General features: G+C 44.2%; 1 protein-coding gene across 1 annotated transcript; it reads left to right on the forward strand.

Moving 5' to 3' along the window:
- Nucleotides 1-12,443: 12,443 nt before the first annotated feature.
- LOC308099651 (uncharacterized protein) lies at nucleotides 12,444-15,198 on the forward strand (the record flags this gene model as incomplete). Its single annotated transcript, XM_080448387.1, has 5 exons — nucleotides 12,444-12,603; nucleotides 12,729-12,815; nucleotides 13,007-13,108; nucleotides 14,253-14,401; nucleotides 15,127-15,198. The coding sequence occupies exons 1-5, from the start codon at nucleotides 12,483-12,485 to the stop codon at nucleotides 15,196-15,198; spliced, it is 531 nt and encodes a 176-aa protein (XP_080304513.1). The 5' UTR covers nucleotides 12,444-12,482.
- Nucleotides 15,199-26,292: the final 11,094 nt, after the last annotated feature.

Here is a 26,292-nt window from a genome sequence, read left to right on the forward strand (position 1 = left end):
TTTGGTGTGTTGTCTTTCTTTTGTTTGCTGACCGTAAAGCTACAATCTCTACATTTCATATCGTTGCTTTCAACTTTTTAATGTTTCAGTTTTTTTTTTTTTGTCAATTAATGCCCCACTTCGTTATACAGTGTCACACAAAAGTAGCAAAAATAGCCCATCTACAAGGTCACAACGTGTTGCGATGCGACACGTTTTATACATATTGAAACAATAAAAAATCACACCCTGTGTGAAGTGGGCGGTGTCTTGCTAGCTAATCACAATACTGAATGGAGTCAACCAATCATGTACAAAAGATACATACATTTATTGAAACACTCTTTATGATGGACGAAAGCATAACTTGAAAAAAACAAATAATTGTTTTTTTCAAGTTATGGTTGCTTATATAGGGCTATGCACATGTGTCATGTGACACTGGCCAATCACAGTCCTGAATAGATTGTGATTGGCCAATCACAGCGCAGGATAATTGTACAAATTTCCAAACCTCACTTATAGGTGCGGTTTCACTGCCCCAGATATTTGTCAATTTTTCCAAACCTCACTTATAGGGGCGGTTTCACCGCCCAAAAGTATTGAGGAGAGCGTGTTACTAAAACTGCAGTGGAGCCATTGGGTCATTTTGTTTTCCATTTCCTGAAAAGTAACGGTTCTGGACAGCAATTCTCCCAGAGCCACAAAGGTGAGGTCTCCCACTGGAAAGGACACTGACAGTACCCAGATATACAGTATCTCCCTATAAGAATTGTAGGCACTATAAAATCGTTGCTGTCGGGCAGAAACCTCTTATCTCCGTTTTGTTCGTAAATTAACGCTTGAAATTGATCATACTATAGCGTTACAGAAAAGTATCTGTATCAGAGAAAAGATGCGTTTTGAGCTTGTCGATTTGCTATTTTTGAATTTGAAGGAAAGTACCAGTTCTGGCCATATGAGGTCTCTGTCTTCTTGCTGAGTTCTACTGTTTGACCACCTGAATGGCAGGAACGACAGGAGAGATGACGAGAGGAGCAGAGTTTTTACCACTGTTGCTGAAACACGGACAGAAGAATACATGGAGTTTCTCACTGAAGGTGCAGCCAGTGAACGAGTAAATATGAACTCTGGTCTTCACATCAAAAAAGGAGACCAGACCCTCCTCGTAATCCACAAACACCCCCACTTTCTCGAGCTTCTCTCTTACGGGGATGAGGACAGGAGGGCCAGCAAGACGAGCCGTGTACTCATTTCCATTCCTCAACCCTATAGTCCAGTAGCCATTGTTGGGGCTCAGTGTGATGAATCCCTTCCTGTTGATGGACTCTCTGGCCACTCCTAAATCCCAGTCAGTCTTCTCTTTAACCTGAACCTCGTAGTAAAATCTTCCTGAGGAGAAGCTTTGTTGTCCCAAGACACAGCCACATGGAGAGAACCTCTCTTTGTTGTCTGTAGTTTGTTGTCTTGTTCCATCACTCACTCGTTTTCCATCCTCAGACAGGATGAGATAGGGATGTGCTGTGTCAGGGTCCAGAGTCACATCCACGGCATGTTGTTGGATCCTCCTCAGCTCAGCGTCATACAGCTTCTCCATCTGTTGACCGAGTGTCTTCATAGTATTCAGAGCATTGAATACATGCCACTGTATCCCTCTGTCTGCTTCTTTCTCTGGTTCAGCAGGTTGCTGCTGGGACTTTCTGAACTGACCAGCTATCTCAGAAATCAAAGTATTGACAACGACCTCTGGTCTATTATAAAATCTTCTGTTACATAGTGGACACTGAAACACATAAGTATCCCAGTAATGTGTGATACAGGCCTTGCAGTAGTTGTGTCCACATGGAGTGGTGATTGGGTCAGTGAACACATCCAGACAGATAGCACAATGTAACTGCACTTCAGACAGGAGACCGCTGGCAGAAGCCATTTCTAGTACACACTGAGAACAAGGGCAAATCAAGTCTGTTTTATTTGTGTATAGACCCCTTGTCAGACCTCGTCAAAGTGACGTCACGCAGGCAGCTTTCTCTGTGGACGTGACATCAGTGTCAGCATCACGTGGTAGCGGTTGCCATTTTAAGTTGGTTACAGAACGGTGGCGTTTATCTTCTCCAACTTTCCGTCTTATTCTCATCCAGTGGTGCAATCTTGTTACAATCTTGCTACTATCTGAATAGTTCCCACGACTGGTGTACGAAACAGCTCGTTAATGGAGAGATGTTTAGCTTTCCAACTTAACACGTTCACATTCGGAGACGGAGAGAAGGATAAGATCGGACCTCTCATCAAAATGTTTGAGGACTGTACACCCAGGAAGAACACAACGTACGAGCGTCATGTGTTCAACAAACAGAAACCTGATGAGACGATAGATCAGTATGTCACAGACCTACGGATTTTGTCAAAAAACTGAGTATGGAGATTTATTGGATGGAATTATCAGAGACCGGGTCATCAGTCAGCCATCTTTATTTAGAACTACCTGCGTTCCCCCAGGGGGCAGCCTTATATCCTATATCACAACAGAGATCAGGCCCCCGACTTAAACACTGCACTTGGACCGCTTTTTTCAGTCTACACCAAATATCTTTGCCAAAATATTGCATATTGTGAGCTTGTAGATCTGTTATCCCCCCCTCAGAATATGGATGCTGGGGTTCAAGGGGTTAAGTAGGCGTTGCATGACGTGGGAACAAACATCACCATCAGCAATGTTACCCAAACCTGACACACGTCTTGTTTGATCACAGTGGTTAAAGTTAGAATCAAAACACATCGAATTGTTTGTTATGTGGTTACCACTAGCTAAAGATAACTAAATGCTACATAGTTAACGAGGCTTAGGGTAGCAAGGTGTTGTTGTTTGTTGTTAGGCTGTTGTTACACAGCAAATATTGCACAACTAGCTAACTGTATAGTTACATCTATCTATACATTTCAAGAATCGAGTCTTTCTGTCTCTTGATATTCAAGATTCAAAAAGCTTTATTGTCCAATACTGCAATTATCTGAAATTGTTGCATGAACATAAAAAAAAGTGAGATAAAAAAAATAAAATGAAGTACTTTTTGCACAACCATTCCAAACCATTTAAGGGGTGTTTCATTTGAGTAGTCATCTCTCACTGCTGAATTTTAAGTAGAGGGCATCCTTCATAACACAGTCACTGACAGCCTTTTGAATATGTAGGCTATATTTTCAGTGGTGTAAAGTAACTAAGTACATTTACTCATTTACTCATGTACTGTACTTAAGTACAATTTTGAGTTGCTTTGACTTTACTGGAGTATTTCCAATTGTCTATTCTTTTTCTTCTACTCCATTACATCTCAGAGGCAAATATTGTACTTTTACTCCACTACAATTATTTGAAAACTTTTCAAACATTTTAGTACTTTTACTTTTGGTACTTTAAGTACATTTTGATACCAATACTTTAGTAATTTGACTCAAGAAATGTTACTTATAACAGATACTTTGTAGTATCTGTAATAAATTACAAGTAAGACGCGCGAACGCTGGAAGCGAACGCAGATTGACTGTGGCTGCTATATTTCAACCACACTGTAGTAGTGCACTCTGGAGGCTGTATACAGGCAGTGCAGCTGCTGGCATTTCAGCACGGAGTTTCGAGTCACATGGGGGCGCGAACATGAACGCGAACATGAACGCGAACATGAACACAGACGGACAGACACACACACACAACCCAAGCACGGTGACATAGTAAGCTCCACTTGGTCGGAGCCTCCTTCCGCGTTCGCAACAACAACAGTTTTTGTACATATCATTTAACCATGCCTTAATTGTGCTTAACCACTAAACCCCTCTATAGCCTACTTAGTGAAACAGACCTGAGTTGCAACTGTTCTTGGTAAGCGCTTTTCTACAATCACCAAGCTCACAACACATCACAGCGCATCGCAACGCAACGCAACGCAACGCACTGTGAGCTTGTGATCTTGTCGATCAACAATTTTTTGCTGAACGTTCTACCTAGAATAGAGATGCTGGGAAGTGCATAGGCCTATTTGCCTCAAGACCAGGGGTCATCAACATGTCTGCTACACAGACAAACGTGTCAGTGGCAAGACATGTCTATGTCTGGCACATCTTTTATTTTGAAAAAGAATATTCTAATTATAGCCTATATATGTTCTTCATTATAATGTAAAAACATAAAAATGTGTTTGAATAACTTTGGTGACTCGTAAAGTAACATGCTCATTAATATGTTGCAGGAGATTTGTGGTATTGCACAATACCTGTACACTCAATTGCATCAGGTGAAGACAACAAGACCGCTACAAGAAACGATTGCTAATAGCTGCCTCAATTCTGTGAAAAATTCAAAATATGCTTTCAATCCTTTGTTGGAGAAAAAACGTTTTTCTCTTTCTTTTTTTATGACAACGGAATGTGTTTTTGGTAAATGATTATTTTGTATGTCCGTGGCAAAAATGAAATATTGATAAAAATGTCCATCACAAGCTGCCGTGGTGATGACCCCTGAATAGCGTGGTGTGCACACTATAGCCTATAGTTTTATTTAGGTATCTAAAGAGCTAGGTCCTAGCTCTCTAGATACATCAATAAAACTATAGGCTGTAGTTTGCACACCACACTGCACATAAACAAGACAGCAGGAAACAATGCGTGGTATCACACAGATTATCTTACAAAGTTTACTTACAAAATCATTCAAAAACAGTCATCACTCTCTTCCACCTGGGCTACACCAGAGCACTTTGATTTCCCATTTGTATTTGATTTCCTTCAGTTAGTTTTGATAAACTTATTTTAATTATGTATTAAATAAATAAAAGACGTAATCATTTTATTTTGAGGTTTCAGTCTGCTATGTTATTTTTTGCCATCTATTGTTAGGTATGTCCATGTCATGACCACAGATATGCTCCAAAAGTGTGAAAAACATATTTTTCATTTCACTACGTCTTTAAACACATTTTTGAAATATATAATGACATGCTTAAAATAGGGACTAGGGTGAAAGTTGTTAACTAATGTTTGGTTGCAGACAAGATATGTCACAAGTCATGTAGATGGACGGGTGCGGATTGAGAAGTAGGCTACTCAGCGGCCATCTAAAATCAGATTCATTTGCAGAAAACGTATGCAGAGCTGAATTTGAAGTTAAATATTAATGCTAGTGCTAAACTAATGCTACTAATTGCCATCCCCTGGGACCCCAAATGACGGACCTGCACATGAACTATGAATATGAAGTGAGGCAATGCTGTGAGAGCATAATATGACAGCCCCTTTCTGGGAAAGGAAGGGAGAACTAGAAACTGTAACTACACTGTGGGTTACGTGGCCTTAGGTTGGCCTCTCATCATGACCCCATCCTCTACCTGCTCTCATATCTTGGATATCAGATATGTCCTTCTGTTATACGCAATCTTTGTCCGCTTTGGAGAGTGTCAAAAGTACAGTTCCTCGGCCAATGTCTGAAGGGCTGTGTCTGGGTCATTTAGTACTTTTTTCTTTTTTCTTTTGTAAAGTTATGTTTTTAAAATATGTCAAATAAATAAATAAATAATTAAATAGAAATGTTTGGTGAAGCTGGCAGGTCATGGTGAAAGGAGACGAAACAGCCTGTCATAGTTAGTATATAGTACATTAGGTGAGTGTAGTGCGTTTGCTTTTGCTCTATTTTGATCTCAGTGGTAGGTGTACCGTTTTGCAGACCCAAGTCCGCACACAGAGAATCCAGAGGTCAAACTCTCCCTCCACCACAAATATATATTCCTATTGTGTACAATAAGATAGAGCTAAAGGAGTGCACAGCCGTTCAGCCTAAACAAAACCAGGAGCAGATAATGGTAGCCTATGTATAATAAGTAAGAACATTTGGTAAGAAGACCAGATGGTTCACAAGACGCAGACAGTGGTCATCACCATGGCAGCTTGTGATGGACATTTTCATTAATATTTCATTTTTGCCACAGACATGCAAAATAATAATAATAATCACCAAAACCTCAATGGCCTAGTCCTATGTATACTAATGGACTCCTAATGTGTCATAGGCTCTCCAATGTGCTGCACATTTTAAAACAAACATCCCCATAATAATGAAGTGCTTCGAGAGGCTGGTAAAGGCACACATCGTTTCCAAACTCCCCCCCACATTTGACCCGTTCCAGTTTGCCTACCGTGCTAATCGCTCTACAGAGGATGCCATTGCCTCTGTCCTGCACCGGAGCCTAGCACATCTGGAGGGGAAGAACACCAGTGTGCGTATGCTGTTCCTGGATTTCAGCTCAGCATTCAACACGATCATCCCTCAGCAACTGGTTGACAAACTGGATCCCCTGGGCCTTGGCACCCCCCTATGTAACTGGCTGCTGGACTTCCTAATAAACAGACCTCAATCTGTGCGGGTCGGAAATAACATAACTAAATTGCCCCATGAGGGGGCGCAATGAGCTAACCCATCTCATTCTCTCAATCTTGTGCTTATTTCTGCTTCTGCTCTCTTCCCTTAGTCTAGGACCTGGCTAAGATATGTATGCACTTAATTTGGGAGAGAATATCTCAACTGTTCTTGACTGATATGACCCCAGGGAACAACTTAGGAACTTTGACTAATTCTCTATCCGGGACGAAATACCTGAAAATGACCACGCCCTTTTTAAAATGACCATAACCGATGCACTACTTCTAACATGGCTCTATCTGCTAAATCGTTGGAGCTACAGATATACTGAGGTGCTAAAAAAATCTGAATACGTGTTTAGGGAAACATACTAAAGTGTAAAATTTCTAATTTGATATTTTATGACAGAACAGTTAAAAGAAACCGCTAAAAACATATAGTCCAGAGCCATAGGGCTAATTTTGCACGAATCAATCTAAGAGCACCACAATTGTCCCAGATGTAACCCAGGCATGCTCTAATGATTTAGCAAGGGTGCCCAAGCCAGCGACCTTCAGGGTCATCATAGTGACCAAATCCAATATGGATGATGGGAGTGACTCTATGAGACCGGGGAGTTTATTTAGAAGGACTGGAATAGTGGCACCAGGAAAGAAGTGAGTGATTGCGTTGGGAAAACGGGTGTGCTTGATAATAGAGTCACCAATGATCACCGCTGCAGGGAGGTATGAGGGGAGGACTGTAGATGGAGGCAAGGAATCCACATTGTTGGCTAAGGGGGCGGGTGGATGGGGCTGGGACGGAGGGGGCAGTGAAAGGCGGAGATGTGTGACCGATGTGAGGGGGACACCCTTTTTCGCCGAAAGCTGAAGCGAATTTCGACCCCTGGACTGGCGTCGGACCACCGCCTTCAGCAACAGGTCATTTACCTGTCCGTGAGCCAGTAGCCCTGAGGCCACATCGGGGGTGTTACATTGGGGTCGGGATCGGTGGAAAATCTTCAATGGCCAAGAGGGAGTACTTATTTTTGGTAGAGGGAGGAGGGGAGCGGGGGCAGGGTGCCCCATGTTTACCCCGGGAGACCGTTGTCCAGGGGACTGGAGTGGAGCTGACCAAAGGTGGATCCTTGGGTCTGGACCCCGGCTTGGGACCAAGCACTGGGGAGGGCCGGGATGGTATCGTCTAGCTCTGTCGTTTTGGGCCTGGTGTCAGAGCGGATCCAGCTGCATAGTCTCGGCCTTGCCTTTCGGCCTGGCGGCGGAGACAATGAATAAGAGTGGCAGCAGACCTGCAGTTTTCTGGGAGTTTGTTCCAGATATATGGAGCATACAAACTGAATGTTTAGTTGTGATTCTAGGGACAGAAAGTAGACCTGACCCCAGATGACTTGAGAGGTCTGGATAGTTCATGATATCACACAAGATCAGCTAAACCATTCAATTATTTTTGAACCAACAGTAATACTTATACCTACAACTAGTTTTGTGTAGTGGTGAGTGTGATAGACACACAACTAGTGTCGTGTAGTGGTGAGTGTGATAGACACACAACTAGTGTTGTGTAGTGGTGAGTGTGATAGACACACAACTAGTTGGCGTGGCTTGGTTTGTGGCATCAGGGCTCCATCCAGACCAGATGGAACCGGTCCTGACAACAATTACCACTGATCTCAGTGTCACTTAATTGTTCATCCCCTGCACCTGTATTATTAACAATACACCTGTATTATTAACACAATAAACCTGTATTTTAAAAGCTTTTCAATTTGTCTCTGTCAGGTGGAAATTTACTGACACACTACACTGTCTCTCTACATTCTATGTATGTGTTTACCTTGTTTACGATAAGTCACTCTGGATAAAGAGAGTCTGATAAATGCCTACATTGTAAATTGTAACCACTTTCACTTAAAACTAAATCAAAAGTAGCTAAAATAGCCGATCTACAAGAGCTTGTAGATTCGCTATTTTTGCTACTTTTGTGCGACACTGTAGTATGATGAAGTGTAGGACATATGGAGATAAGAGGTTTCTGACTGACAGCAACGATTGTATCCTCTTTAGAACAGTTGTGTACAATAAAAGCTTTTAATTGGACACTGAGGCATCGTCTCATTTCAGTCCTCAGGTCACGTTCTGCTTCTGTTTCTATCATGCGAACGTTGAACGCTGTCATCGCTTTGTTGTGTGTGAGTTCTTTATCATATGCATAGTTTCAGTAGCGGCTGGTGGTGATTTTGGGTGGGGCGGCTAAAAGACATCCATTATACTATATAATACCCATAGTTCACCCTGCAGCATCAGCATCACATTCCAGGTACCAAGTTACAGCAATGACACTACTGTAGGGTGTAGGCTATCTATACTTTGTTATAGGAAATGCTCCACAACAACACAAGTACCCACAACAAAACAGAGGTTCCAATTTCTTTTTCTTTTTTTTCACGGAAATTGCATGCTGCGTTCATGATTTGAGGCATTTTGTTCAAAACGAACCAAGCCGGCAAACACAGGGCAAAAAATACTAATTCAATAGACGAGAGCTGGACGGGGGGCTCTCTATGTGGGGGCCTATTTAGTTTTAATTTAATTAAGGGTCGGACTCGGGCTCTGGAACAGTGGATATCAGTCGGCCCATTATTCTAGAGGGCCGCCCCTGGCCCTGGGGCCACTAGGCCCGCTCGGGATCCACCACTGCCTCTGTATGATGTCACAGTTATTAACTTTGCATTTGTTGTCACTAAAGAGCTTAGTAATGCATGTCAATAACAGCCCCAAAAGTCATACTGAAGGAATAGCTCAAACATTCACAAACATTCACACAAGATGTGACAAGAAAGAAGCGATCATCATACCTTTGAAATGAGCGTTTATCCCCTTAGTTTACCTTCACAGAGGACAAATATTCCATGCAATAATCAACTCTGTGGGGAGAAAACCAAAGTGAATGATGACAGATAATTTAGTGTAATGTATCACCTGTTTATGTGTTTCTATCAAAAGTGACTCATGGAGGTATTATAAAATGAGCCTGGAGGTATGTGTGCCTGTTTTTTTTATTTTGTTGTTGCTCTCACACAATGCCTGGAGAGAGAGAGAGAGAGAGAGAGAGAGAGAGAGAGAGAGAAAACCTGGGATTTTTGAGCAATCTGCACGAATGAATGTTTTTCATATAATTCAAAATGGTGGGAGATATAAAGGTCAGAGGTCAAAAGTCAGACCATGAAAGTTGTCAGGCATGAAGAGACACATGTGTGTATCGAAGTTTCATGGCTGTAGGTCAAACAGGGCATGAGTTTTACCTGTTCAAAGTGCTATTGAGTGCTATAGCGCCACCTTTTGACGAAAGATTGTGAGAATTATTTCTTGATAGTTTTTCATGACCATCTACTATATGGCCGAGTTTCGTAAAAAGCGACACCACGGTTCAGCCAAGTGGCAGAAGGAGAAGAAAAATACTGCCAACATCAAAACGGAGCCCAGCTCAGTGCCTGAGCTCTGGCCCCGTAAAAAATAATGCTGTCGTGTATCAGTATTCAAGACTGATGAATATGAAGTTAACATGCTATTAATACACTATGAACACAAATTGTCAAGAGTGTTCCATGTCAGAGAACAGCTGCTGTAGTAATCTGCTACAGAGGTAATTAGGTTAAAACTCTGGGATCCTGTCTATTGTCTTAGGTGCGAACTTAAGACACCACACCCAGCCGAGTTCTTTGTTCCCAAAAAGGCATTGTAATTATGTGACCTAATCACGCATGTTGCCATGTCTCTCTCTCTCTCTCTCTACAGCCAGCTGTTAAAGAAATAGACTTAAACTGAATTATTGTAAATTATAACTAGCTCACAGTAAAAGCTTATTCTATAGTAAGTACACAAGTGTGAACAAATGTGGTTGGGGAGAAACCAGTTTGTTGCATGTAGACTTTTCTTCTTGAATTTAAGGAAAACGCTAAGTCCTTTTTAAATCATCTCTTTTGTCTAAATCATTCATACAAAGTTGAATACATATATGTGTGGTCTTATTTTTAAGGTAACAAGGTGTTAAACAAAGATTTCATAAAATGAGCTTGTGTAAAAATGCAGTTTGATAGATAAATGTTATGTGTTAAAACCAAGACAGATTGTGTGATCCATTGTGTTGACTTCCTAGGCCCTGCCCAATGATTCTATTGTTTCTCGAAACCTGTTTGTGAGTGGTCAGAAGGAGGTCCTAAGGAAAATATCTGTTTGCTTATAACATGGTGCTATGGTGAGAAACAGGACTCTCTGTGATTTTCGGCTACACACAGTTGTCACGTTCAACAGGACAAAGCAGGTCCTATGAACAAAGATGCGGAATACAACATTGAACCCTGTATTTGTTGCCCTTTTTGACAATAAAAAGATTGTTGGAAATGACTCCCTCGGACTTTAAAGGATTGTGATTTATTCCCACCCAGAGAAACATGTCTGCTTCCGTCTTCCAAAATGGGCTCAGTTTACCACAATGCCAATCTTAAAATGGAGCCCAGCTCAGTGCCTGAGCTCTGGCCCCGTAAAAACAAGGTCTCCTCACGTATTAGAAGGACAACATCAGTCACCAGAAACAAGGACGGGTGTTTCCGATTAATCTAACAATTGAGTTTGAAGTTACAATGGGTTTGTATAGGAAGGGGGTGTGTCTGATGAAATGAATATCAAATATATAATTACTGAATCAAGCAACTTAAAAACTGTTCGGGGTGCTCCCAAAAGCCTGCTGAGTAGACGATAAAATGACCCAAAATGAGTTATATAATATCCCTTTAATCTCTTCCTGTCCTCAAGTAGCCTACCATATGGCCCTTTTGCTCCTGCAATGTAAGATGGAAGCGCTGTCTATAGTGATAAGACCCAATTATTGAAATCCAAAACATGGAATATACTTGGACCATGCCACATTTAATGCCTGTCTCAGGACTGACACCTGCCAGTATACAGTGGATAACTTCCCAGGCTCCAGGTTTTCGAAAATATAGCTAACTTTAACCCTGACATCCCAATTTTGGGCATGTCATTATAGGCTAAGGAAACTTGCTGATCTACAAGCTCACAACATGCTGTGATTTGTGCTTATAGATCGGCAATAGAGAGATTCCCTGAAAAGGTCAATAAGTCTGTTCAATCCTTTGTGGGATACTAGTATTTCTTTTTTTTAAAGACAATGGATTAATGGAGGGTATGAGGTGTCAGACAATGAAACAATTAAAGTCAACTGTAATGTGAGTGACCACAGTGAATAGTGATTCTGGTAATATTAGTGATTACTTGTTTTGCATGTCCCTGGCAAAAATAAAATATTGACGTAAATGTCCATCACAGGCTTGCATGGTGATGACCCCTAATCTGAACAGATGACATGCCTTCTGTTTTTGATCTTTTCGTGCACCATTTGTTCACTGTGATCCCTCGCATGCCGTTGAGTTTGATTATAATATAATCAAAGTCAACGGCATGCGAGGGAGTGTATGTGGAGTGGTCAGACAATGATATTATCATTGTCTGACCACACCACATACACTCCATGAATCCGTTGTCTTAAAAAAAAAAATGTAAAAGCACATTTTGCTATTTTCACAGATCATTTGTTCTAGCTGTCTTCTAGTTGTCTTCACCTGATGCAATTGTGTGTAGAGTTACCATGTGCAATAGGCCTTCTACAAATCTCCTGCAACACATGTAATGAGCATGCTACTATACAAGTCACCAAAATCACGCATTTTTATATCATAATGAAGAAAATATATTTCTTATATATCTTCTTTCTTAAAAAAAAAGATTTGTAAAACCTTACGGTACCCAAAATCGCATGACTCATTTCACACAGGTACACATTTACGCATGCACGCAAACTATCCAAATATATAATATCATAAACTTATCTGAGGTTACGATATTCCAACAATGTGAACAATGTGACTTTATTTTTGGATTGGGTTACATCTGGGACGACACCTTGAAAAGGGGTGGTTCACTTTTGTGTTGTACATGTATATAAGACAGCTGTGTTGTGTCAATAGTCAGTGAGTTCCACATCACGGTTTGTGCTGTATCAATAGTCACTGGGTTTCAGGATGAGGGCTTGCATTGCTTTGTTGTTTTTCCTCTTCTGTCTGTGTGAGGCTGAGACTGACATTCACATCGAGTTGAGCATCGACCATCATGAGAACCAAGGAACGGCAAACAAAAGCACAGGTAGGATGAGGATGATTGAAAATTGAGATTGCTATGTTAATGCACCTTTGCGTCTAACCTCATGTAGATACTGTACCGCATGGATATGCTATGTGTATGTAAATATGTTGTTTCCCCTTGCTCAGTCTCAATCAGTGTGGCTGAGGCTGACATTCACATCGACTTGAGCATCGACCATCATGAGAACCAAGGAACGGCAAACAAAAACACAGGTAGGCTGAGGATGACTGAGAATTGAGATTGCTACAGTATGTTAAAGCACTTGATGTCTAACCTCATGTAGATACTGAGGGGGAGGGGGTGTGCACCCACTTTCATCCCCTTTTCACTGACTTTTTTTTTTTACCCCTGTAAACATGTGATGTGACAATTAATATTGCTGTATTTTTAATGTATTTTTCAGAATGCAAGAATGCAACTAGGGAGGTGGGCGCAACTAAGGAGGTGGGAGGAAGTGAGGAGGTGGGAGGAACTGTGAAGCCGGGAGGAAGTGTGGCATGTTCAGGTAAGAGAGAGACTGGGTCAAAACCCAGTATGCTTGGATGTTATATGCAGGCATAGTGAGGTATGTCAGTACGTCACATGATGTACAAGTACACCCCCTGGACATGACGCTATTACGTCGCAGGTACTTTGATGCCCTTGATGCTGAGTGCCAAGCAGGGAGGCATTGAGTCCTATTGTTATAGTCTTTGGTATGACTGAACCCCATGAACCTCTCAGTCTCTGGGTGGACAGTCTAACCACAAGACCACTGAGCTAGTGTTTATGTGTTACCCTATAGAATATATGATTTTTGTAGTAATACATTTATCAGCAGCAATATAAGAGCATTGGTATATGTGTTTTTAAATAGTGGATCTCCAATTTAGGGAATATTGTTCCTATGCAGATCAATGACTTATTTACTGTTGTATCTGACTGTGACTGCAGTGAACGCTAGGGCTAAAAAAATATAATGTAGACAAATTCGCTCCTCAGGCCAGGTAATACAAGTCAATCTAGCCACTAGATTCTTGCGAATGAAGGTTGAAGTATAAAAAATCTGACAGATCCGTCTTGATGATATGACTATCCAAATTGTGTGATGTTTGGACAAAATCTGTAAGAGTAATAGCAAAAAATGTAATAAGCAAAAATTGGCCTCCTGGTGGCGCTATAACAGGACAATGTTAAAAGGTTGGCATTTTTTCCTAGTGAGAATGTGTGTGCAAAGTTTCACGGCAACCGGACGCGTTCATGATTTGAGACATTTTGTTCAAATATAGCCACTCTTGCAAAACTTTGGATGCCAATCTTAGCCAATCAGGATGAAATATGAGAAATTTGACAGATTCGTCTTGATCACATGACTATAGAGAGAATGTTCACCGATTTGCGTGATGTTTGGACAGCAAAATTGCTGAATGAATTAACTGACACAATATACATAATGATATTGTGCCTAATGTGTCTAAATATGACCTGTGGTATTTCTATAAACCGTCATGTGGGCATTATGAAACAGTGCGATTTCTGAAGAATTGCATCGGGGTACCACTGACGTGGAAGACACTAGAGGGCATAGGAAAGTGACACCTGGGGATTTGATGAGGTGGTTGAGAATGCATTGGAAAAATCAGTGGCTAACTTTATTCTGTTTTTGTTAGACGGATCAGATGGATTTACATTGGATGGTGGTGTGTGTTATTACATCTCTACTGAGAAGAGAACCTGGACTGAGAGCAGACAATTCTGTAGAGACAAACAATCAGACCTGCTCATCATAAACAGTAACGAAAAACAGGTAGATTATTGTGTATGTGTGCGTGCGTGCCTGTGTGTGTGTGCGTGCCTGTGTGTGTGTGTGTGTGTGTGTGTGTGTGTGTGTGTGTGTGTGTGTGTGTGTGTGTGTGTGTGTGTGTGTGGGTGTGTGTGTGTGTGTGTGTGTGTGTGTGTGTGTGTGTGTGTGTGCGCGCGCGTGCATGCGTGCATGCGTGCATGCGTGCGTGCGTGTTGAAACCTATTATTATTACTGTACAGCTTGTACTTCAGTAACCCGCTGCTTTTCTTAACAGAACTGTCATCCATGCGGTTGTGTGGATTGGTTTGAGTCACAATAGAGCACAGAAGTCCTGACGTCACTCGTTCATCCCCAGGTTTGCGGAAGTAATTTCTCTATGGAGAATAACATTGGGTCATCTTAGAATCGTCTCATATAAGAATTGTGGTCCAAAAATAAACACTGCGTGTCGGCGTTATTGTCAGGGAGGAGGTTCTGTATAGTTTATGATAGTCAGTCACTTATATTTGATACAGTCTGTTTCTGGCGAAAATGTAACTAATTTGGCGGAAGTAACATTAGCGTTTTCTCACCGTCAGCTGATGCTTCATATCCATAAGAGTCAACCCGCCGTGGTCATTTGTTTATTTTTGGAACACAGTTCTTATTTGACGCGATATTAAATACGTCTATGGGATTCAGAACGGGGGTGGAAAACTGCGAACCAGGTAGACAAACAAAGGATGTGTAAATGACGTCAGACTTCGGCGGTCTATGACGAACAAGGAATCTGGAAGTGGGTGGATGGAACCGTGCTGACCACACCAACGTAAGACTTTACCTTCATTCTTCCTTTATTCAAATATATGCTCATGTATATTAATTTGTGTCAATGAAAATGTCAATCAATCAAATATTCAATCAAAACTATCTTTACTACTTTTTAAATGGTTTTAAATGTTGTCATAAAATACAGAGCTACCACACTGTCACTAAGACAATTATTACTGTTGTATGTTTTGCTATCCACTGTTCATTTGGATCTAGAATATAATTTAAGGTCATCATGGTTAAACACTTGACCCTATTTTGTGATTGATTGCTTGAATGCCCCGGTTTGAGACAGTAAAACAATACATTAAATATTAACAACAACACTAAAACAATATCTACCAAAAAAGGGGGTTTGGGGATGAAGAGGATACCACTCACACAGGGCTGTCTCTGGATGTCACTGAGGGAGTGTGGTGTTTGCATCTCTGGGGGCAAGCTAGTAGGGATCAATGTATTTAAGTCCAATTAGATTCTAAGAACAGCAAATCTTTTAGGTCAGATTTAAATTTGGTTGGGGAATCTAGAATGAATTTTACCCCCTTGTTTGAGCGGAATTTAGGGGGAACAAGGTCAGAGGAGCTCCCTCTGGTATTGTGCCCATGATAGGCATCTCCCACTCTAGAGTAGTTGGACAGGTACATGGGTATTGTTCCCCTGAGTATCTTTAAGTCCAGACCCATTGAAAGTTGCTGTACTCTGTACTCTGTCTTCCACCCTGAGCCACCCAGCCTTGCAAAGTGTGATGGGGTTAGGTGAGTTGGGGTTAAGCTCACAATTCGTTGCATTGCTCGGGTTCATGTTGATAAAGTGCTCTGTTTTTGGTAAACGTATTGCAATTAATTAAATGTTCCTACCTCTACAGGTACTGGAAAGTTGGTGAGCCTAACAACAGTGCTGAAGACTGTGCTCAGTTTTACAATGCAGAGGCTGATAACACTAGAGGATGGAACGACGTTCGATGTTATACCACTGCCGCTTGGATGTGTGAAAGAGCTGTGTAGTGAAATCATCACTGTCACAATGTATCATTTGTGTGGTGTGATACACCACAATGTGTTACACAGCACTTCATTGATTCTGTGCTTTAAGAATTTTAGCTGTATAGGCCTATTCATTTTATTTCATTATGCAAATCACTATGCTTTTGTTGCAAGGGTCATCAATGTGTCCATACATAGACAACCGTGTCCATGGCAAATCTTTGATAAAAAAATAGAAACAACAAATTGTTTAATTATAAATCATTATAATGTTATATTGAAGCACTGAATATTGATAACACCCAATTATTGAAATCACAAACACAGAATAGACTTGGACCATGCTGCATTGTATGTTTACAGCCAGTATAGTGATTAGTGAATAGACTCAGTCTCATGCAGGTTTTCTGTAGAATAACTAGGAGGACATTTAATTATTTACACATTATCATGTGTAGCACATTGGCATAGGCACTATGGCACATTTGAAGTCCCCTAGTATACATTTAGAGCTAGCTCTATGTGCTTTTGGTAATATTATTGCTATACTTTTTGTAATCTCTTTGATTTAAAGGATCTACACCATGACTTTAAAAAAGATATTTAATATCATATTGTTTATGTCCTTCAAACGTTTTTCAAAAGCTTTGAGCCTAAATCAAGCCTCAGATACTGTAATACTCATTCCAACCAACTTCTCTCTGACTTATAAAGCACTTTCACCTGCAATACCACATTGTCCTTATTTGGCACGTGGCACTATTTAGACAGTTTGTATGCATGTTATCTCCTGGTTCTGTGTGGAAAAAGTTTTTTTTTTTTTTTTTTTTTTTATGTTGGAACTGAAAAACGGGAGGGATTATACAAAGTAGGTATCGCTTCTGACGTCACGGGCAGGGGCAAATCAGTTGGCCTGTTTTGGGACCAATTTACATAAAACCCCAGATATGCTGTGAAAGCCTGAGTGCTCAAACTGGGCTATTTTTTTGGGATAGAAGAGAGGTAGGAGAGACCAAAAACACACAAAAAATAAAGAAAAGTTAAAATTCATGCTGTAGTCCCTTTAAATCACTTTGAGCTGCATGTATCGTATGAAAGATATACAAATAAAGTGTCTTGGGTCAGACTCAGAGTCTTTGTCCTTCATTAGTGTTACTTAGCTTGTTTGGAATCCTTGTCTTCCACTGGTGTCACTTTGCTCTAGCTCCACCCAGGGCCGGTTCTAGGGGGGGGGCAGGGGTGGGCAGTGCCCACCCAAACGTGCATCCTGCCCACCCAATCAAAATTTGGGTAAAAAAAAAAAAAAAAAAAAAAAGATTTTTTTATTTTTTTGCCAATTTTTTTTTTTATCATAAAATATTTATGTAACATTTATTTATTTTGATTGGGTGGGCACCATAGACTGTAAGTGGGCACCGTGGGCAGCATTTTAGACCCACCTGAACACGCACCGCTTAGTGTCTCTCCGAAGCGGGGGCGTGGGGGGACTGTGACGGGCCGACTGCTCGCAAAACCCACACACAGAAAAATGAAGCAGAACCGTTTGGGGCCCCCGAAAACCCCCCAAATGGTTTTGGGCCCCCCAAAAAAAATTTTCGCCGCCGCGCTGCGTGCGGCGCCGAGGAAGCCGCCCCCCCAGCATTTATTAATGCCCCCCCAGTTAATAATTTCTGTATCCGGCCCTGGGATTAGTTGATAATTGATAGTTCCTCTCTTTTGCCAGAGCCATTCAAGGAGAGGTCTTCTACTAGCCTGATTATCAGACTGAAGCTGAGAGTGGGCGGGGTCTATGGTCTGGAACCAGGCTAGTCTTCTACTACATAGCCTTCTATTGGCGAATAGTGATGGAGTTGGTTGGGTGTAGCAAGGAGAACCTTGGAAGTGTGGCTGCTTCAAATGTGAATTGGCCATTCATTTACCATTTCATTTATCCAGTCTTTATTCATAATTAATACAATTACACAGTTAAAGTACAAAATAAAAATAAAAATAAAATAAGTGTCGGTTTGTATGCACATACATTACTGTACCGATATCTAAAGCTCAACCTAACTTCAGATCCTCCCTTCGGTCCAGGGACGTACACACGTAGATAGATTTGATGCAAATCACTCGACAACAACAACACGAATACCAGTACTGTCTTTTGGTCATTTATTACTATAATAACACACACACATTCTCACATAAACACACATGGTTACCTAACTAAACTCTCACTTGTACAGTATTGCTACCTTAAGCCAGCCCTAGAAAATCTACGCACATTAGACCTCTATAAAATGGGTGCTAACGGTAACACGAGTTGTAGATGTGTTGTAGCAGCAGTAGTAGTTGTAGTAGGTTATTTAACTGGAAAAACACAAAACCACACGAAAGAAAATACCATTAATAATATGAAAACATGCATAAATAACTAACAACATATATGTGTACAATAAAATAGTTTTTCACACAGAATGATCACTTTTCATGCACAATTGCCTTACCAGCTCTCAATCTACGTGCAAACGCTCTCTCACGCTGCGATGGAATGAAACTACTGGTCAAAACAACTCTTATGCGCACGCGCAAGAACACATGTGGAACTCTCGTACCAAAACACACATAAGTTTCAATTAAATAAGGACGTTTCTCTTATACTAAACTTAATGGAATAATTCCCATAAAAAAGTATCCCTGAGTTTACACATTCCCCCAGGGTCCAAAACCCCAAAGAAAATATGTAAAGGCAGTAAACACGACAAACAAAGTACTTACAACAACAATCATGACGTCATAGCAGCGGAGAAGAAAAAGACCCCTTCTCTCCTCTAGAGGTCACTCGCTACCAGCTTAACCCGTGCATGCCGGTGAATGTTTGTAAACAATAGAATATATATATATGGTCGGAAAGACCCTATAAACTACACACCTCCCACTTGGGCTATGGATTGTGTCAATCTAATAGGCCATACAAATGGGAGCATACAAGTCTTTTATAAAAAAGATAAAATAAAAGGTTAGGTCCATGTCCGCAGCACGCAATCCGTTCATTATGAACCGTTTGGAAGGGAACAATGTTCTCACTTTGAGTCCAACGCATCCGTTCATTATGAACTGTACGGAAGGGAACAATGTTCGCTGAGTCCAACGCATCCGTTCATTATGAACCGTATGGAAACAGCATGCGAGCACGAAGAACAGAACATAACGTTATCATTGTCAAGTCTCCATCTTTCTCTGAAACGACTATAACTAAATTATACCTGCTCCTCCACTGGGATCAAAACCACCAACCTCCGCACGTCCCTGCGGAGGAAGGTAGTGGGACAAGGCACGCCGTCCTTCTTCACCTGAGACCAGCAGATGGGAAGGCTGTGACATGTTTGCACCTCCACGTCCCGGACAACTCCCTTGGTGTCAGGGAATGCCTTCACGACACGGCCCAGCCGGAACCGACCTCGCAGTGCATTTTGGTCCGCCACCCACACCAAATCACCCACGGCAACATTCCGGCCCGGAGTATGCCACTTTTGGCGGATGAAGAGATGAGGACCCGCCAACTGGCTCCACCGCTTCCAGAACCTGTCCACTTCGATCTGGACCGCCCGAAGCCTACTGAAAGGGAAAGAAGGAAACTCGAAACCCAGGTTATCACCCCTGGGACCTGCCCGCCCCAGTAACAATGAGTTTGGTGTAATAACCTCCACCCCCTCGTCTTGGACCTGTGCTCTAGCCCCAATAGGCCTCTCGTTGGCCAGGTTAGCTGCTAGATAAAGAAGCGTTTGGAACTCCAGAGTGGTCAGATTCCCTCCCTCATCAACGCTACCCAAAGCCCTCTTTAAAATGCGAACGGCCGCCTCTGCTGCCCCATTTCGATGCGGTGAGTCCGCAGGACTAAACCCCCATACCCAATCAGTCCCAGCTACAGCCGCCTTGTTCTGGACACTGTCCTTGTCAATGCCCGCAAGAAAACTGTATAAGTCATCCAAAGCAGGTTGGGCCCCCACGAAATTAGTGCCCCTGTCTGACCAAAGTTTTGCAGGATGGCCCCTCAGAGCTGTGAACCGCTGGTAGGTCATCAGAAAGCCCTCTGTGGAGAGATCCTCCACCAGGTCTGCATGGATCGCCCGCGAAGCCATACAGCTGAAGACCACTCCCCAGACTTTCTTCTTTACCCGCCGCCTCACAGCATCTCTGACGGTGTATGGCCCGAACAGGTCCAGTGTGGTGTACTGGAAGGGAGCTGCTGGGCTCGTGCGCACAGACGGGAGATCACCCATCACTTGAGAGCTCAATTTAGCTCTCACTTTTCGGCAGTGCACGCAACAGTCTATCACTCTCCGGGCAACTCTTGGGCCCTGCACCACCCAGGCTTTCTGTCTCATTCGGAGGAGGGTTCCAGCAACCCCCTCGTGGTTGGCACGATGAGCTTGCTCAGCGAGGAGGGTGCTGACCCGCACTCCGTACGGAATTAAAGGAACCCCCGGCCGCTCCAACTCCACGGACTGAACACGACCGTGGCACAGCAAGAGTCCTGTCTCTTCCTCCTTTCTCACAACGAGCCGCTCCAGTGTTGTTGTGGGAAAGGACACACCAGCTTGGGCAGCGAGGCATAAGTCCTGAAACGCAGCTGTGCGCTCCTTAACCGTCAGCACTGCCTCCCACTGTGCTCGATTGCCGGTCCTGCCGAGCAACCAGGTGCACTGCTCTGCGGGCATATCCCACGGCACCACAGAGCTTGGACAAAGACCCGCACCTATTCAGGTCCATTAGGTCCACCAGAGCTTCCCCCCAAAGTCTCTCCACGTTTACGTTGACTGACCCCGCAGCAGGCACAGCAGCAGCGCCTGGTGGCAGCCCCACAGAAGGCGCAGTAGCAGCGAACGATGGCAGCCCCACAGCTGGGGAGGTGCCGCCTGGTGCAGCTATTTTTAACGCCTGGGCTCTGGTTATAACAGCTGTGAATGCTTTCCTCTGCAACGCACTCACTTTCTCCCTGGCCTCGAAGGCCACCTCGGCTGCTGACTTCATGGGCCACTCTTCGACCGGCAGGGACAAGAACTTAGGGCCTCTCTGCCACCGGGAATCTCCGTCAAGCTCCTCCGGAGAGCACCCCCGCGTGACAAGATCCGCAACATTTTCCTCCCCTGGAATCCACCACCAGTCAGTTACGGGCCCAGCATTCTGAATCTCACCGACCCGGTTGGCGAAGAAGGTCTGGAACCCATAGCTCTCCCTCTGAATGGCCCCCAGCACTGTTTGGCTGTCCACAAAGTGGAACCACCTCTCCACCTCCACACGGCCCTGCTTCAGCACGTACCCCTTCAGCCGGGAAGCGAAAACAGCTCCGCAGATCTCCGCCCTGACTGCCTCGCCTCTCTGGTCCAGCGGAGCTAACTTGGCCTTGGACTCCACCAGCCGGGACTGTACTCCGCTTTCAGTCTCCCAGCGGAGATAAAGTACTGCCCCATAAGAGTCTATGCTCCCGTCAGAAAATGTTATTCCCCACGGTTTGCCCACCCAGCCGGGAGGAGTAATACTCCGAGGGAAAGTGACTCTGCTTGAATGTCAGCCCACTTCTGACGATTTCATGCTCTCTCTCGTCAGAAAGTGACATCTCCTTTCCCCCAGGAGCACACTTGCCACAGCGGCACCCCCCACACAGAGGATTGCAGGCAGCGCCGATACTGTCCCACTGCAACCACTTGATGACGTCCGCGTTGCTTGCTGCCGTGGTCTTGACTCCCACGCTGCTCTGCACTGGGCTGATTCGAAGGACTTCGACCCTCACAGCCTCTGCTCTCATTGTGCAGGCAGTGTGAGTCCTTGACTGACAGGAGGCCAACCCCACGCTCTCTGATAATCCAGGATGCACGCCACTGACAGTCTTTCCCAACGGCCCCTCCCACAATACAAGATCGCCGCACCTCATCAAGCGCTGAGGTGCCAAACGACCCTCTCTGGCACTTATCAGCATGTCCACCTTCTGCGGGCGCCTCAACTCACCCGGCTTGACAGCTCCTGGGAAAAACTTTTCCAAACTTTTTGAGTCCACAGTGTAGTCTATTCGAGCAATCTCCTCCAGCCCATAACAAACCATGTCGTGACTCTGCAAGGTCCCCTTCATGTCCACTTTGAGAGACACACTGTATTTCCTCGTGTCCACAGTTGTCTCCATCCCCCCCACACCATGCACCACCAGCGTGACAGGCTCACCCACAAGCCCGAGATCTGCTGCTGCCTGGTGTGTGAGGTAGTTAGTGTCAGAGGCGAGATCAATTAGGGCCCCCATCCAGTCCCCCCTCCTAGTCGTGACATCGACCAGCATCATGAGGACTGGATGCTGTTCACAGCTGTCCAATGCGTCCTCGCACACTGCTGCCGCTTTGTTAGTTATGGCCTTGTACACACCTTTTAGTTGCTCCGGTGTCAGGCCTAGCTCCGCAAGTGTGGCTTCCTGCTGAGCGGTTGGACCCCGAGGCTCCCTTCCCTCCTCCCTCTGGACCCCTGCTCTCGCAGTATTTCCCTTTGCAGTGACCCCTCTTGCAGTGTCTCTAGGCACAGTGTCTCTGTTGGGGCGCGCTTTGAGGCATAAGAAGTAGTGATGATCCGGGGGATTATCCCCCCTCTTGCACTCTTCGTTGCGGCACAAAAAGTTCCTCTTACACGCTCCCTCGTGAAGATCCAGACATTTATAACAGGCTTTCACCTTCCTTGCATGGTTACGCCTGTCCGAAGCATTAGCCTCTCTAAAAGTCTTATAGCGGTACACTTGGCCTGCATGCCCCCTTTGTCCACACAAATCACAGGTGCCCTGTGCGGAGCTGCCATTAGAGTCACTCACCGTCGCTCTAGTGAATGACCGCTTCTCCTGCTGTTTGTCCCCCGCTCTGTCTCCCTGCTTGTCGCGGGAATGCGGGTCACCCGTCCTGGCGGTGCCCGATTTCCTCGGCTGCAACTGCTCCCTCCGTAGTAGAACAGATTTCTGGTCCGCCAAGAACTGCATTAGTTTATTAAACAGGTTCCCCTGGTGGACCCCGTTGGCAGCCTCGCACTGGAAAAGCAGCCACCTGTCTAGCATATTGTCCGGTAATTTACTCTCCAGTGACGAGACCACGAGACGATTCCTCATAACGTCCTCACAGTTCAAATCTTCCAAGTCCATCAACGCACTTTCAATAGCGTCAATTAAAAGTAACGCCTCTTTCGGTTGGTTATTACGCACGGAGGGCATGTCCTGTAACTCCATTACAATCTCGTTAGCAATTTGAGACACATTACCGTATCGACCGTCCAGCACTCGAAAAACGTCCTCCGAGCTTCTGTACCGCGCCAGTTTGAGCTCCCGTTTCACCGCGTCAGTGACACTATCCAGCAGGTGAAACAGGCGCAGGTCACGGGATCCAGTCGGTTCGGCCAGTCTCTGTAATGTGTCCCAATTCTCCCTCCAGCGGTAATACTCCCTTCTCACTCCACTAAACTTGGGCAGATTCAGCGGTGCTAGTGCAAACCGAGGCAACGGGGCAGCGCTCGTACCGTGCTGTGACGCAGCAGATGATCGCCACTTATCACCGCTGTCCGGCGGCTGTTTAGAGTCCCCAAAATCCGGCGGTAATCCGACCAACCTCCTCGCTGGTTTCGGTGATTTGCTGGTAAAAGGCACAAATTGAGAAATTAAGCTCCCATGCTGCAGTTGAGACGTGCTCCCCGGACCGCCTCCTGAGGCCCCGGATAAGTCCACTAACGCACCGTCGACGCTCCGTGCGTCGCCGCTGCTGCCTGCTGGTGCAGACTGAACCTCCGTGGCACTGATCCTTCTACTCGGATCCGGTACTGAGCCAACTGCAGCTAATGTACTCAATGTCTTACTTGTTTTGTCCTTATAGTCCATGCAAACGTTCCGCATACCAACTACCTCTAGATCGGGGGCGAAAGGGGAAAAGGCCGTCATAAATTCCACCAAATGTCCGTACCTATTATCCAAATCGTCCCGCATCGATCTCCGAGCTCCGGGGGTGAAGTTGTCCGCCGACGCTATGTCGCGCTCACACTCGTCAACAGCCTGCTTAACGCGATCCAGCCGATAATCAAACTGACTTGACAAGTGTATTTTCCACACAGCCTCCCTCAGCTGCTTGGCTGCTTCGTCCACCTTGTCGCCACTCTCTTTCAACCTCCCGTGCACCGCCGCTACTTCCCCTGTATTGTCCCCTGTAGCATCAGGATCCTCCAGTCCTTCCACATAATCGCTACTAGCGTCCATTAAAATGTCAAAATCATCCTAAGTGCCGTTATGTTAGTGGTAATTTCAAGCTCGTCATCTTGTCCAGACTAAGATTGACTTTGGTTAGCCGTCTGGACAACGTTGCTTGCGCCACAGAGCGTCTCTTTTTTAGTCCAACTAAAAGTGCGTCCGCCATAACGGCAATGGGATGGTTAGCAGTTACTACAGGTAACAAGGGAAAAATAGTCTATTCGGGCTCCTCCTGGAGGAATTCAAAGCAATGCTAACAAAGTCTTATGGCGCCCCCTGCTGGTGGTATTAGGTCGGTGCCTCCTTACCGTCCCTAACTCCTTCCGGGTCAGCGGCCAGTCGATCCTGCGTCACGTGATTCAATGTTTTGCTAGTTAGCCTACAGTGTCTAGCATAGCAGCTTAGCTTTCCAACGCTAGGTAGCATGCACAGTCTAGATTAGCAAAACAATCGGCTCATCGTCCGACAACAGCACACAGTCTAATGCAAAAATCACACATTTCAAAAAGCACACATTTCTTTGATGATGATGATTTTGCTTTGGTGATTGTTGTCGGCCAGCCGAGCGCGTCCTCCTCTCGGACCGGGTCGCAGCACCGCGTAGTCAGCTCTTTCGGTGAAACAGCTGGCTCTCCCGCGCGTCCTCGGACCTCGACGCTGCTTGTCCGACTCGGAACCGAACTCCCTCCCTCCTCGTGGGGGTTGGTTTGGCGCTGAGCTGGGCAGGGTTGATGAGGTTTCGCCTCTCCCACGACGAGCCTCCGTCGACACGAGACCCACGACGTTGAGCTAGCCTAGCCACTCCTCACGTGAAAGGCTACTCCGATAACAACACCAATCTCCGTACTTTCCTCGTCGCACGGGCTGGCTGTTAAATAACTGTACCGATATCTAAAGCTCAACCTAACTTCAGATCCTCCCTTCGGTCCAGGGACGTACACACGTAGATAGATTTGATGCAAATCACTCGACAACAACAACACGAATACCAGTACTGTCTTTTGGTCATTTATTACTATAATAACACACACACATTCTCACATAAACACACATGGCTACCTAACTAAACTCTCACTTGTACAGTATTGCTACCTTAAGCCAGCCCTAGAAAATCTACGCACATTAGACCTCTATAAAATGTGTGCTAACGGTAACACGAGTTGTAGATGTGTTGTAGCAGCAGTAGTAGTTGTAGTAGGTTATTTAACTGGAAAAACACAAAACCACACGAAAGAAAATACCATTAATAATATGAAAAGATGCATAAATAACTAACAACATATATGTGTACAATAAAATAGTTTTTCACACAGAATGATCACTTTTCATGCACAATTGCCTTACCAGCTCTCAATCTACGTGCAAACGCTCTCTCACGCTGCGATGGAATGAAACTACTGGTCAAAACAACTCTTATGCGCACGCGCAAGAACACATGTGGAACTCTCGTACCAAAACACACATAAGTTTCAATTAAATAAGGACGTTTCTCTTATACTAAACTTAATGGAATAATTCCCATAAAAAAGTATCCCTGAGTTTACACATTCCCCCAGGGTCCAAAACCCCAAAGAAAATATGTAAAGGCAGTAAACACGACAAACAAAGTACTTACAACAACAATCATGACGTCATAGCAGCGGAGAAGAAAAAGACCCCTTCTCTCCTCTAGAGGTCACTCGCTACCAGCTTAACCCGTGCATGCCGGTGAATGTTTGTAAACAATAGAATATATATATGGTCGGAAAGACCCTATAAACTACACAATTACTGTATGTGCCCATGTGAGTATAGATGTGAGTCTGTGTAGTCTATTACATTTGTTCTCAGAGTCACGTCCGGGGACCCCCAGGGGTCCTTAAGGTGGTTCCCGG

Source organism: Gymnoscopelus braueri (assembly GCF_963280865.1).
Source record: "Gymnoscopelus braueri genome assembly, chromosome: 13".
Classification (NCBI taxonomy): Eukaryota; Metazoa; Chordata; class Actinopteri; order Myctophiformes; family Myctophidae; genus Gymnoscopelus; species Gymnoscopelus braueri.